Genomic DNA, 15,443 nt, shown 5'->3' with positions numbered 1-15,443 from the left:
TAAGTCTTTTCAGCATTATCTCCATTAGTATGGGGTTTCCCTGGTGGCTCAGACAGTAAAGATTCTGCCTGCAATGCAGCAGACAAAAGAGATGAGAGTTCAATCCCTGGGTTGGGAAGATCCCCTGAGAAAGAAATGGTAAGCCACTCCAGTATTCTTGCCTGGAAAATTCCACAGACAGAGGAGCCTGGCCTGCTATATAGTCCATGGGGTCGCACAGAATCAGACATGACTGACTAACACTTTTGCTTTCTTTCTGTGCATGTTTCATTTTAATAATTGTTTTTAAAGTAAAAGGTACATGAGCTTTGGAGGTCAGGAAAGTATCTGCACTATAAAAAAAGATAATTTTGAAAAAATATGATAGTTAATTCCTCTCTCTGTGCCCCTCAGCACTCTGGCATATTAGAAATGCTATATCTCTATTATAATGTATTTTAAGATACTATAAATTAGAATGTCTCCTAATTATTGATCAGGTTATGAAGTTACATATAGCATCTTATCTCAGTGCAAAGCATATAGAGAGAAATCAATAAATATTTGTTGCATGAATAATAAAAATGTTAAAGTCCCTATAAAACAGAATCACAGGATTAAAGGTCTAGAAGAGGCCTTAAGAAGTAATGTAGTCAAATTCTCTCATCTTCAGAGAACAGAACTGATTCTGAATAAGTAATTGATTCAGATTATCCAACTAACCCTGGCAATGGTAATATAAAAACCTGGATACTCTGGCATTAGATTCAGCACCTTTCACACTTCAAATTTTCCACTGATGAGAGAAATAATTCAAATTCCATCACTTTCTCCCAAAAATACACAAATCTTGCCTCACGAAAATTAGTTATGCCAGGAACTGCTTAAAGTACATATCCTGAAATGGATTCTTTTGATTTGTAAAGATAACCAAAATTTTCTAAACTTAATCCTATCAAGGTAACTTATCTTGTTGGAATTAAAATGACATAGAAAGAAGAAAAATTATTAATTTTTAAACAAAGTAAATCTACAAATATTTCTAACTATACAAGTGCAACCAAGTAACTTCATGATCTAAAACAAGAGTCCTCTTAATTTCTCTATGTTTGGGAAAATCTTCAACTATGCAATTAAGAGGCATTAATATAATAGATTATAAGTTATACTGATCTAAGATGATTATTAGGTAGCTAAAATAGCCTAACTAGATGATGCATGGAGGATGCAGGAGCTAAGTTCCCTGCCCAAGGATCAAACTCATGCTTCTCTGCAGTAGAAGCTTGGAGTCCTAACCACTGGACCACCAGAAAATTCCTAGATGATGTACTTTTCATCTTTCCCTCTAAAAATCTATCCTGTGTCCCCCCATCAAGTCTTTTCCACACTGGCAAAGAGTCACACCAAATACTGCTAACTGACTTTACATATTATCACATAGTTTCACCTACAAATTTTATTATGAAAACATTTACCAGTCACATCAGATTAGGATAAGTATTTATTTATATACTATAAACATTTCCTCCATTTAACACTAAGCAAGATAAAAGACAATAAACTTAATGCTTTTACATAATCACTGTATTACTAATATCACAAAAGAATAGGTATTTTTGTCTACTGTTGTTTCTTTCATTTAAGAAATATTATGCACATGTTCTAGGCATTAACTTTACAAGTAGAACTACAAAAAAATTTTTCATTATGAAAAAGTAAAATCATGTATTTCGTAGTTATTTGAATGGCTGCCTGCTTACTTGACTGTAATCTCCTAAAAAGCAAGGACCTGTCTTCCACATCGTATTCTCAGGCTCAAGCACTCAGCAAGTACTTAAGTGTATGTTGAATGATTTCCAAGTTACAGAATTACCTTTTCTAACAAAAGAAATATCATTTAAAAAATAATAATAAACCTTATTACATACCACTGAGGTTGAGGTCATAATCTCCTGCCGTTATCACATTAGCTACTAATCCTTCTGCAGGCTGACTGCCAGAAACCACATCATTCAAGAGTTTCCGAATGGCTCCAGGCTGAGGTGGTTGGGTGGTAATGTTGCTTACAGCTATCTTCAAGTTTTTAATTATGTGAAGCTGATTATTGGGATCTCTCATATGAACTTAAAAAAGAAAAAAACACTTGAAATTAATTCTACACAAAGGATAACAAGCCAACGATTATAATAACAATTAAAAAGAAAAAAACTGGGTTAATTATTTACAAAGGATGCTCAATTTGGAAACCAGACATTCCAAGTGTAACAGTCTTCCAAAATACAACTGACTTATAGTGTGCTGCAGTCCACAGGGTCCCAAAGAGTTGGACAGGACTTAGCAACTGAACAACAACATTCCATTACACACCAAAGGGCTTAGCTAGACAGTCTAACCTTCCTCTCCGGTAACGCTACTGCTCACAGCTACTCTACCATAGGTCTTTTCCTTTCTCTTACCTTTGGAATTGCCAGGGAGGACTTCTCAGGTGGCTAGTGGTAAAGAACACACTAGCAGGTAAAGAACTCCTGCCAATGCAGGAGACATAAGAGATGTGGGTTCAATCCTGGGTTGAGAAGATCCCCTGGAGGAGGGCATGGCAACCCATTCCAGTGTTCATGCCTGGAGAATCCCCATAGACAGAGGAGCCTGGCGGGCAACAGTCTATAGGGTCACTGCTAACTGCTAAGTCACTTCAGTCGTGTCTGACTCTGTGCGACCCCATCCCTGGGATTCTCCAGCCAAGAACACTGGAGTGGGTTGCCATTTCCTTCTCCAATGCATAAAAGTGAAAAGTGAAAGTGAAGATGCTCAGTCATGCCCGACTCTTCACGACCCCATGGACTGCAGCCTACCAGGCTCCTCCATCCATGGGATTTTCCAGGCAAGAGTACTGGAGTGGGGTGCCATTGCCTTCTCCGCTATAGGGTCACAGGTGGACACAACTGAAGCGATTGACCATGCAGCACATAACCACCATCCATGTGGTGGTGGTGGTGGTTCAGTCGCCAAGTTGTGTCTGACTCTTTGTGACCCCCTGGACTGTAGCTGGCCAGGCTCCTCTGTCCATGGAATTTTCCAGGCAAGAACACTAGCTGCTGCTTCGTCGCTTCAGTCACGTCCGACTCTGTGGAACCCCACAGACGGCAGCCCCCCAGGCTCCTCCGTCCCTGGGATTCTCTAGGCAAGAACACTGGAGTGGGTTGCCATTTCCTTCTCCAGGGGATCTTTCCAACCCAGAGATCAAACCCCCCCATCTCCTGCTTGGCAGGCAGATTCTGTGCCATCGAGCCACCTGGGAAGCCCAACCACTATCCATACCAAATCTCTGATTCTCACTTTACCCTAAGGCTGGTCCAGGGCAGTGTGAGATCTATGGTATCAAAACTGAAAATAGTAAAGGGGAGAAAAGGCATTGAATGCTGCACGCGGGGTTCCTCTGGGTCCCTGACAGTGATGCCTGAATGCTCAGCCTCTGTTGTACTATCATAAAGATCAATGCCCACTGTAGTGTGGGATGCTGATAGTAGGTGATGGTGTATACATATCATAACAGGAGGTATATGAGAACTCTGTATTTTCCGCTCAATTGTGATGTGAATCTAATACTGCTCTAAAAAACAAAGTCTAGTAAAAAGGAAGAAAACAAAAATCAATGACCATAATCCTTCTCCCAACCTAATAAATACCTCTAGTCTCCTCCCTACTACAGGCCTTGTCTCAGTCTAGATTATTTATAACCAGGGCTCAGAGCTTCAAGGCCAGGCAAGAGGTTCTCAGGCAACTGTAGTAAGACAGGGCCCAAGGTGCACAGGAGGAAATGTAAGTATATTTTTTTCTCATTATCAGACAAGATGATTAGCGTCCATGATAGCACTAGAAGCAGTCCATTATACAGATTAAGGACCCAAATCCTGGAGTCAGACTTTACTTGAAATACTAACCCACTACTTTTAACTGGGTTATCCTAAACAACTTTTAACCTTTTCCATGCTTCATTTTTTTCTTCACCTATAACATATGAAGGAAATAACCTACTTCACAGGGTTATTTTAAGATTTAGATGAGATATTGTTAGAAGACATAGTAAGTATAAAGCACTCAGCACAGGCCTAACACATGAGTAGGTAGTTAGGATGGTGGCAGCACATATAATATCCTCTATTTCAAGTATGTCATGAATCATCATATACCAATACAAGGCAATTCTTAGAAAACTGACTTTGCGTACCTACCCACTAAAAAAATGACATTTTCTCCTAATAGGAAATGCTTTATAATAAACATTTAAGTTCAGGTCCGCCTATGTTTTAAATAAAGTTACCATTTTTAAATAAAGTTACCAGTTATCCATTAAAACTGTCTTCCTAAATTTCCAACGTGTTCTCTCAGCTGATGTCTAAATTTTCAATTAAAAAATATAAGACAAAAAGCTTTTAAAAATACTAAATGACATGAATATGTGTACTTGTAAAACTAAATATATGTACAGAAAGTATACACACAAATTCCATTATAATGATTACCTATGGTAAAAGCAGGAAAGAAATGGGACTAAGGAAGGGTAAAAGGTGAATTCAACTTCGTTTCTTAAAGCAAAGAAAAAGATACAAAGCAAATATGACAAGATTTGCTGGCTCTAGGTAGTAGGGAGCTAGATGCTTCTTGCATTCTCTGCACTCATCTGTAATTGCTCATTTTCTAAATGATTTAAATAAACATACTCAAGCTCCCTAATTAAACTTCTCAGCTGGTCTATGAAATAGAGAAACCAAAAAACATCAAAATACTATGATACATTTCTGATATTTTTAGGATACAAGCAGTTTCCTTGAAGTTGATCCATAACTGTCAAATAACATAAGCAACCATTATGTATATTAAACCTCTCTCAAAATTTTAAATTGACTCTGGTATTCTTAAGTGTTAACACAAAAAAATTATTCTACTAAGAGTTGTGTCCTATATTCGGAATGGGTCATTAGTTGTTGGGTAATCTTATCAATAAACCAGAAATGAGTCAATGTGTGGCAGCCAGCCTCTGAAACGGCACCTGATGATCCCGGTATTTCCCAGTATATGCTCTCCCACATCCCAGGATGGATATGTGTGACCAATGTTCTTGTTGTTTAGTCGCTAAGTCATGTCTGACTCTTTTGGGATCCCATGGACTGTAGCCTACCAGGCTCTGCAGCCCATGGGATTTTTCAGGCAAGAATACTGGAGTGGGTTGCCTTTTCCTTCTCCAGAGGATCTTCCTGACCCAGGGATCAAATCCATGTTTCCTGCACTGCAGGTGGATATGTTACTAGAGCCTCCTGGGAAGCCCATGTATGACCACTGGAACACAGCAAAAACTACTGTGATAAGGTTTTAAGAGTATGGCTTCCATCTTGGGTTCTCTCTCTCATCACTCCCTCTAGGAGAAACTGCCAGGTCATAGGGACACTCAAGGAACCTCTGGAGAGGCCCATATGGCAGAGAACTGGGGTCTCAGGCCAACACCCAGTGAAGAAGTGAAACGACAACTGTAGGAGTGAGCCTGCAAGTGGATCCCCCAGCCCTACATGACCACAGCCCCTGCAGACAGCTCCAGGGCAACCTCAAGAGACAATAGTCCAGCTCAGCCACTCCCAGACCCCTGAGAAACTGAGAGGCACAAGATGCTTTGGGGGCTTCCCTGGTGGCTCAGTGGTAAAGAAGCTGCCTGCCAGTGCAGGAGACACGGGTTCTATCCCTAATCCAGGAAGATCTCACGTGCCACAGAGTAGCTGGGCCGGTGTGCCACAACTGTTGAGCGTGTGCCTGAGAGCCCAGGAGCCACGACTATTGAAGCCTGCGCTGGAACAGCAGTAGCCCCCAGCCACAACTAGAGAAAAGCCCGCACAGCAACCAAGACCGACCACAGCCAAAAACAAGCAAATAAAATTAATTTTTAAAAACACTTTGTTTTAAGGTGCTAAGTTTCAGGGCAATTTATTACATAACAATTGATACGTAATACACTGGAGTAGCACAAAATCAGCTTAATAAAGAGAAAGGCAAGAATTAAAAGTGACTGACAAAAGCTCTTAATTCATGCACAAAAATCCAAAAGCTTCAAAATTAAATAATTAAGGCTTTATTAAGATTATAACGTCACAAAAGGTGACTTTATATAGCATATAACATCTCAATTTCAGGGTGAAATTCAGCTCCACCACTGCCTTACTTTTATAGACTACCACATATAGCTCCTTGAAGCAACATTCCCCAGTATGTGCTGCCCACAGACTACTAGCTGCTCAAGACAAATGTTTCTAAAAAGTCAACTTCATGTTCAAATAAATTTGGGAAACTAGATTACACTTTTAAAAGGTCTCTTGACAGTAGGTGTTCCCAGAGCTCTTAATACACTAAATGACACTAATTCTCCCAAATACATGCTTTTTAAGCATGACCACAAAATTTTTTCAGGAAACATACATAACTGGTGTTCTAAAGAATGTACTTTGAAAAATAGTACCTTTTAACTTTATGCAACACATAAAACTTTACTGTATTAAAAAATAAAACCTCAGTTGCTTACGAACCACACAACTCCCCCAAACTCCATGCCCTTGCTCAAGAAATCTTTTAACTATCACATACCCACAAGATAGGAAATCAAAAATTCCTTTCCCAGAATTCAAGATCCTTTCTTATCTAGGCCTTTTCCCTTACTATCCGGTACTAAAAAGGGAGTTTTCCCACTGTTCCCCAACCACTCAATTATCATTTCTACCTTAGTCCCTACCATTCTAACCTTATTTCTGTTCTCAAAAGGGAATGCTCATCCTCTTCCAGTCCACCAACACCTACCTATTCAAGTCCATCTCATTATACTCCATCCCTAAATCTTTTGCAGTCTACACAAGGAAAAGAGTAAAGATTTCAGCCTCTATTCACTGCACTGTCCAATACAGAAGGCAACAGGCACAAGTGTCTACCGAGCACTTCAAATGTATCTAGTCCAAACTTAGGTGTTGATATAAGTGTAAGATGCCCATCAACTTTCAAAGACTTAGCAATAAAAAATGAATGCAAAATATCTCATTAAGTTTTTGTATACTTATTATCTGTTGAAATGACAAGTTTGAAAATATTGGATTAAGTAAGATATTATTTAATCTCCTTTACCAATTTCTTTTCATCTTTTTACAATGTGACTACAAAGCAACTTCAAGTTATGCATGCTAGTCACATTATTACTACTGGAAGGTACTGCTCCTGCCTGTGAATAAGTAATTCTAAACACTGCCAGGAGATAAGATGATTTTCCTAAGAACACCTTGTCTTGAATCACACTGCCTGTTTTTAAATCTTTCCCACCTGTCTAAGACTGACCAAGTTAGTATCTGCATGCCTGGATGTCCTCAAATTTAAAATGGTGTTAACAGTACCTTTCTCGTAGAACTCAAGACGGACTAAAAGAGAAACGCTAAGTATATATATCAGTTAGCTACTATTCTTTATTAACACAGCAGGAAAGAGCACTCCAATCATAGGCAAATTTGCTCCCCTGTTTTGTTTTTTAAGAATTTAAGAATGTAGAGCACTTTGTCGTTTTTGTTTAGTTACTAAAAAATACTGCAGGAGATGAGATGGATGGCTAAGGTACAGGCTGAAGGAAATTCAAGAGTTCTCAACCTGTTTTATTTTGGATAGCTCCTTGTCTCTTTTAAATACAAAAGTGAACTTATAATGGAAGTATTCTCCCAAAGAATACACACGTGTGGCCTGTAAATACATAAAACTTAGGGCACAGCATTTGTGTGTGTGAAGAAGTCATCATAACCAAATAAACATCATGGTCGTTGTCTTGACAACCTTTATTATAGAACCTTTTTAAAGTCTTTAACAAAAAAATCTTACCCATATTTTTCAATGTTCTGTTTGCAAAGTACAGGTAAAGATACTGATTAAACCACACTAGACTACTATTACGCTTACTTTTCCCTAATAAAGAATCTAAAGCTGGAGAAAACAGGCAACTCTTCAATAAAAGATATTTCTCCTGTTGATTAAACTTTTATCCGGAAAAAAAACCCCCACAAACTTCAGGACTTTTCCATCCCTATAGATCTATATAACTGCAACTAACTCGATTAAATTATAACTACAACTTGTCCTTATTTCCTCATCCATCAGGCAAAAAAAAAGGCTGTTGCAAGTTTCACTACTTTTATAATACTTTTTATTTGCTTGAGGGGTAAAGTAAAATTCTGGATACCTAGAGAGATGTTTTCAAAAGAAAAAAAGTAAAGTAAACGGAAGTCTTGAAAGGGATACGCCTCACTGCTAAAGAATATAATACTTAAGGCAACTTTGAAAACCCAGTTTAACTCCCAGGGGAAGACGATTCGTCTTCTTTACTAAGACCTCACTGGTCTAACAGCGAGCATCTTCTAAGGCTGACCTGACTTGCAACTTCCTAATTTCCTCCCTACGGCCCTTGAGAACAGGCTCAATGCCGTTCTCCGCGGCTCACGTTTTTCTTTAATTGCCCAACAGTCTGGTTTGTCCGGGAAGTGCCCGAAAAACTGGAGGTCAGAACCACGCTGCTGTCTTGACCATCTCTTTTACGGAACCTCCTCCTACGGCCACTAAAGACACCGCGGGGCCCCAGCCCGACGCCACTCTCCCGGCTCCGAGATGTAAACACCGCCCTTCTCTTCCCCGCCGGCTCCCGACTTCCCTCTCCCGGCCCCGGCTTTGCGGGAGCTCAGTGCAAAGGGGAGACCACATACCCTCCGAAGTGAGGCGAGAAAAGGGCTTAAGCAACTCCGCGAAGCTAAGGTGATTGAGACGAGTAAGCCGCTCGGCTTCGTCGCTACACAGCGCGGCCACACAGGGGACGAAGGAGTCCGGGATGAGCTCCTGCACTGATTGTACACACTGGGCCATCACCGCGGCAGAGGCAGCGGCGGCGTCCGCCCTCCGGCCCACCCTCGGAGGCTGATCCTGCGGCTGCAGCAGCTACCGCCGCCGCCGCCGGCCTGGCCCGGCCGGGCGGGGCCGAGCGCTGAAGCCTTGAGACCAATAGAACGAACAGACGCTGCCGCCTTGGCTCCCGGAGCACCCGCCACCGACCCCTCTCCGTCACCGCCGCTCCTCAGCGCTCGCCCCGGCGTCCTCGCATTCCACCCTGATAGGTGGAGACGCCGGCAGTCGCCAGTTAGTCCTCTCGACAGCAAAGCCTTGGTCACTGCCAGACTGGGACCGCCATATTGAGGCCGAACCCTGACCCACCGGCGTACTTATCCCGGCAGCCCCCGCGCTCGCCCCTCACGTGACAGTGTTAAAGTCGATAGGGGCGGGAGAAGAGAGCCTTGAAGAGGGAAAGAGGCTGGTCGGCCGACTGATGCCGGAAGTGCGATAGGTGGACCTCCTGTTGGGCGGGTCTGGGGCGGGGCTACGAGCGTGGTGGGCGGAGCTAGGAGGGGAGCCGCGCGACGTTCGGCCTGGTTCTCTCAGCGCGTAGAAGACCAGCGACGTGTGACGAGGGAGTAGATAGGATGACGCTGGTGGTCGGCGCTGTCACAGTTGGGGAGGTGCCCATTCGCCTTCCACGCCGACTTGGTCCTCCCTGGAAACAGTGGACAAACCTTGTGTGGCTGTTCTCGCAACTTCCGGCCGGCTCGCCCCGCCTTTCCCACGCTTCTGCTGGAATGATTAGGGGCACCTGCTCACCGTAGAGAGCTAGCTGCCGGCCGGATTCTTGGAGGTTTCTCTGGTGCCGGCTTAAACCGCCTACGTACCGTTTGAACACAACCATGCTTTTAGAAGGGGCTGCTACGAAGGTGGACTCAACCAGCGGGCATAAATATGTGCCGTTGTGGCACATAAGTATGTGGCAGTTAACCCGAGTGTAAGAGAAACTCCTGCGTTTTCTTTGGTCTCAGGGAAAGCCTTGGCCCCCGACCCCTTCATCCTCGGGCGCTTCCTTTTCACGCTCTGCTGGAGAAATTACTTCCTAGGGATGGGGGTGTGGGAAGCCAGTAATCATGTACCGAATGAAGACCTGATTTGGCTTTTCTCTTCCTAGCTTTCATTTTTGTAGATTTTTTCTTCTAAACGTGTATAAGTGAATGAAAGGAATTTTACTAAAATATTCAACTGATTGGACTTACTCTGAATTGTATGTCAAAAATACAAGACAGGGAAAAATGCAACGCCGTATCGTGGCTTTATGGTCCTTGGTTTAAAGGAGGCTTCTCCAAGCAAGGGGGCTTCCATGATGGCTTAATGGGTGAAGAATCCACCTGCAGTGCAGGAGACACAGGAGACCGGTTGGACAGAGGATGCTGGCAGGCTACAGTCCATGGGGTCGCAAAGAGTCAGACGTGACTGAGCGAATAAGCACATTCCCCAAACAAGAGTATCTCAAACTGTCGGATTGTTTGGCACCCTGAAGTTTCCACCATGGTAAGAATTCATGACAGGTGAGTATGCCTTTCTCCTATAAATTGAAAACTGGGAGGTAGGAAAGGTCAATAGGACTTAATGACATGGCACCTGAGCCACAGACCAGTCTAGAAACGATAATACGTGCAAGTTGAAGATCTGGAAATTCATTTCCTTAGAACCATCTGTGCCTGAGAACCTCTTGGAAAGTTATCTTTTATCCCCTGGAGTATACATATTCCCTTTTGAATACTTTTGATATGTCCCTTACGCTTTATGTGAGAATCTTATGTAACTGCAGGTGATTCAAGTTATACATTTTTTGTAACAGGGCGCCTCAGTGCAAGCATGATACTTTAGTTCTCAACTCAGAAGTTAAGAAGGCAACTTGTTTTTTACATTGGAGGTAAACTAACTGTATTAGACTCTGGGAGAAGGACTCTCAAGTGTAATTTACTCCAAATGGTATTTGGAGATAGACTTCACATATCATAAAATTCACTCCTTTAAAATGTACAGTTTAGTGGTTTTTACTGTATTCAGAAAGGTGCACAATCATTACTAGTAATCCTGGACCACTTTCATCACCCCCCCCCCCAAAGAAGCCTGGTGCCCACTAGCAGTCACTCTGTACCCCAATACCGCTCTAAAGTGAAGTCACTCAGTTGTGACCAACTCTTTGCAACCCTGTGGACTGTAGCCCGCCAGGCGCTTCCAGCCATGGGATTTTTCCAGGCAAGAGTACTGGAGTGGGTTGCCATTTCCTTCTACAGGGCATCTTCCCAACCCAGGAATTGAACCTGGGTCTCCCACATTGCAGGCTGACTGCTTATGGTCTGAGCTACCAGAGAAGTCCCTAGAGCACCCCTCTAGCCCCTGCAATCACTCATCTACTTTCTGTCTCTGTGGATTTACCTATTCTGAACATTTCACATAAATTGAATCATACAATACATGGCCTTCAGTGTCTGATTTTTTTCACTTGGAGTAATGTTCAAGGCTCATCCATAAGATAGCATGAATCAGTATGTCATTCCTCTTTATGTCTAAGCATAAATGGATTGTTGGCTTATGCATTGAATTTACTATCTTAACACCACATGCACAGTTTCCAATGAGTGACTGCGCTGTTAAAATCTATTTCTTAGTCTATCCTAAACTACCTCACATCTTCATCTTCTAAGGTATTTTCTTTCTCTATAGATTAAAGCTGAGTCACTGCCATATTTGCATTTCAGCCTACAGGAATGGGGAAAAGAGAATGGAAAAGTAAATGACTAATGGTTTCACATCAAATTTAAAAATGGCATCCAGCAATTTCACTCTCACATCACTGGCTCTAGTGTCTCCAGAGGAGACTAGAAAGTATAGGCTTGAGAGTTCTGTTGCTAAATGAAGAGAATGAAAGTGGGATGACAGGGCAAGGTTCTTCTTCCCACTTTATTAGGAATGAGGTACCCCACAGGATGTATGTATTTGCCTGATTTCTAAGATATCACACGTCTCTTGTTTCTCTGACTCCTCTGGACATTGACCCTTTTTACATCACTTGTCCTCTGAACCATTTACTCTCTACAGAACCCTCAAGGAAAAGAGGATAATAAGATCTATCACTAAAAGAGAGGAAGCTTGCTGGGCCAAATGATAACACAAACAACTAAGGATCTCTTTTCCAAGTATTGAAGATGAGACCCAACTTCCTAGACTCCCAAAATCAAAGAATCCCATAAAACATGCTATGCCAGTAGGCTTATATTTTGAAATACTGTGTTATCAAATGCCTGTGAATTATTTTGCGTGTAAGATAATGCCAGTCTCTTCTGATATCTGCTGTGGTCAAAAACATGGACACTGAAATCAGAGAGGCCTGGACTTGAAGGTAGCTCCACCACTCGTGCATAAAAGTCATACTGCCATTGTCGATCACCATAATCAAGCATGGCACTTTACGTGTACTGACTGATACTTCTTACACAAACCCTGAGAAGCACATGGGTAGCCAGTTACCACATATAGCACCTAAAGCACAGAGAAGTTAATTAACTTGCCCTAAGATAACACTGGAGCAGAACCAGCTCGGTTCTTAACCTCAGAGACTTGATCGCTAGGATAAATTGCTTTTCCACGTGTTTCCTTACTTTGAAAGCACCTACAGAAATTTTAACTTGCAATACCTTGCAATACAGTTTTAGCAGTAAATCTGTGACTTTTAACAAGTTACGTGTCTTTTCTGCGCCTCACATTCTTTATCTGTGAGCTTATGAAGTTGGAACTAGATGATTTCTTGTATTCATTCCAATGTGAAGATCTTTTCACTATTATTAAATTCCACTGTATTAACAGTAGATGGTGCTATTGAGTATTGGCTTCAAAAGCCAATTAAAAAACTGGTTCTAATTAGCCACTGAAACAACAATTCCTGAATACATGGATCTCACATGGGAGATAACTGGAGGTCCGGGGATGCTAAGAAAAGTGGTGCATTAAAAGTTTCCTAGCTTTTGTGGAGTCTAAAAAAAATGGATGTATAACAAAAACAGACTCAGACATAGAAAACACACGGCTATCAAGGTGGGGAAAAGGAGGAACATTAGGAGTATGGGACTAACAGATACAAACTGCTCTGTGTAACAGACAAGCAACAAAGATTTACTGTATACATAAGGAGTTATACCCAATATTTTGTAAAAACTTATAAAGAAATACAATCTGCAAAATCCTGAATCACTATGTTGTATACCTGAAACTAACACAATATTAAAGATACTTTATTTTTTTTAAAAGTTTCTTAAAGATTTTTATGCTAGGATACTTTCAAACACTAAAAAAAGAGAGGTTTAAATATATAGTCCTCATATTGGCCCACACTTGTTATCTTATTTACTGTACTGGATGTTTTAAGTCAGCTTATTATCATTAACATTCTGACTAAAACAGATGGCATCCATTTCCTGGTTATTTTAATGATGAATCATAGCCACAGTATTGCTCATAATTCTATTTTATACTTATTATAGGTATTTAAGCCCCATATAAATCCTCCTTTAATTTAATCTGCAGCAAGTAAAAATCTTTTATACATATTTTTTCCTTTAGGCTTCTAAGATAGGGAATAATATTAGTACTTGGTATTAAATCATGTGTAAATACTTCCAAAAGCAACTGGATTTGGATAAGAAAAATATAAGTGAGGGAAGTAGTGGGTGGGGATGTTGAAGGTCTCCACTTCAAACAATTCTATAAACATTAATCCTCAAGATTTAGGCTAAAAATAATTTGCATGCTATGTTATAGATTGGTTGCATAGACCCATGACTTTCTATTTAGGAAAAATCACAATATCATTTTAAATGTGAAGAAACAATCTTAGAGATATAATTTCCCCAAGGTCATATGGTTAGTTAAGCACAGAGATGGAAAAAGCTTCCCAGTTTCCTTTCAGTCTCAAACATGTTTCATTATACTTCCCCAGTTTATATATTAACTAAAAGATTTTTACTTATTTGCCCTTCCTTATTTCAGAAATTATTTAATGCAACAGATATTGTTTTATACATCTTTGTGCTTTTAATTTCAACACATTAAAATGATTTTACATAAAAATAAAAGGAATAGTTACAGCTGCTAAGCAGTTCCCAAAAGCCATGTGTGAATACTTGTCAGCTAACTTGCATGTTAAAAAAATATTTGCAGTTTGAAAGAAATTAAAGACCTGAACACATGAAATGATATGTTCATGGATCAAAAGACTTAGTATTAAGATATCAACACTCCTCATCGAATTGTTCTATAGATTCATATCAAATTACCAACTGACCTCTTTATGGTAATTGGCAAGCTGATGGTAAAGTATGTCAAAATTCAAGGGAGCCAGAATAGCCAAAATAATCTTTAAAATACAAAGTTGAAGGACTCAAACCAGCTAATTACAAACTTATCGCAAAGCTACAGTAACCAAGACTGTATGATAATAGGCATAAGAATAGACATATAGATCAATGGAATAGAAATGAGAGTCCCAGAATAAGCCCTCATGTTTAAGGCGATTGATTTTCTTGAAGGGTACCAAGATAATTAAAGGAAAATAAAATAGTCTTTTCAACAAATGGTGCTGGGTCAACTGGTTATCTACATGCAAAAGAATGAAGTTGGACCCCCACGTCACACCATATACACAAAAATTAACTCAGACCTAAATGTGACATCTAAAATCATAAAACCAATAGAAGAAAACATAGGCATGAATCTTCATAACCTGGAGTTAGGCAATGGTTGCTTAGATATAACAGCAAAAGCAGAAGAAACAACTACAAAAAGATACTAACCAAACATCACCAAATTTTAAAAACTGTGCTTCAAAGGACACTGTTAAGAAAGTGAAAAGACAGCTGACAGTATTGGAGAAGTTTTTTGCAAATCACATATCTAAAATGATTTGGTGAAAATATGATAAATATAAATATGACTAAAAACAGGATTTGGATACCCAAAGTGTAGAGATACAAGGGGAAAAACCTAGGATATGTAAAGAACTACTATAACTTAATAAAAAGGATAAATTATCCAGTTAAAAATGTGCAACATCTAGGTAATATCTATTACCATAATGTAGTTAACAAAAATAGTTTTTTCCTGTGATGAGAACTTTTCACACTTCTTCTCTTAGCAACTTTTAAATGTATAGACATTTTTTAGACTTTTTGTGGTGACCATTTCACAATATATACTGAATCATTACCCTATACACCTAGAAGTAATATACTATTATATGTCAATTATAGCTAGATAAAAGGAAACTCTTAATCAGTTAAAGGTTATGTAACAAAGATTCATAATATTACACTTAATGGTTAAATGTAAGACTCATTCCCTTTAAAATTAGAATGAGACAAGAATTGTCTTGTCTCATTATCACTGTTTCTATTCAGTAATTTTCTAGCTTCCTTACAAAAGCAGCTGGACAAGAAAAGTAAATTTTTAAGATTTCAAAAAGAGCAAAACTACTTATTTAGAAATTCTATAGTGGGCTAAATATATAGCAC

General features: G+C 40.1%; 1 protein-coding gene across 2 annotated transcripts in view; it reads right to left on the bottom strand.

Annotated features, from left to right (window-relative positions):
* The window catches only part of TRAPPC8 (trafficking protein particle complex subunit 8), an 85,251-nt gene extending 76,026 nt beyond the window's left edge, over positions 1 to 9,225 (bottom strand). Inside the window, exons 1-2 of one of the 2 annotated variants that reach the window (XM_061130815.1) lie at positions 9,088 to 9,225; positions 1,908 to 2,102 (exon numbers count right to left, since the gene is read on the bottom strand). In XM_061130815.1, the coding sequence (XP_060986798.1) occupies positions 1,908 to 2,097 (190 nt within the window). In that variant the 5' untranslated portion in view covers positions 2,098 to 2,102; positions 9,088 to 9,225. Of the gene's footprint in view, positions 1 to 1,907; positions 2,103 to 8,744 lie in introns of both variants that reach the window. The other variant, XM_061130814.1, reaches the window with a different exon arrangement.
* Positions 9,226 to 15,443: the final 6,218 nt, after the last annotated feature.

Source organism: Dama dama, chromosome 27 (assembly GCF_033118175.1).
Source record: "Dama dama isolate Ldn47 chromosome 27, ASM3311817v1, whole genome shotgun sequence".
Classification (NCBI taxonomy): Eukaryota; Metazoa; Chordata; class Mammalia; order Artiodactyla; family Cervidae; genus Dama; species Dama dama.
This window is presented reverse-complemented; position numbering and strand designations above follow the sequence as displayed.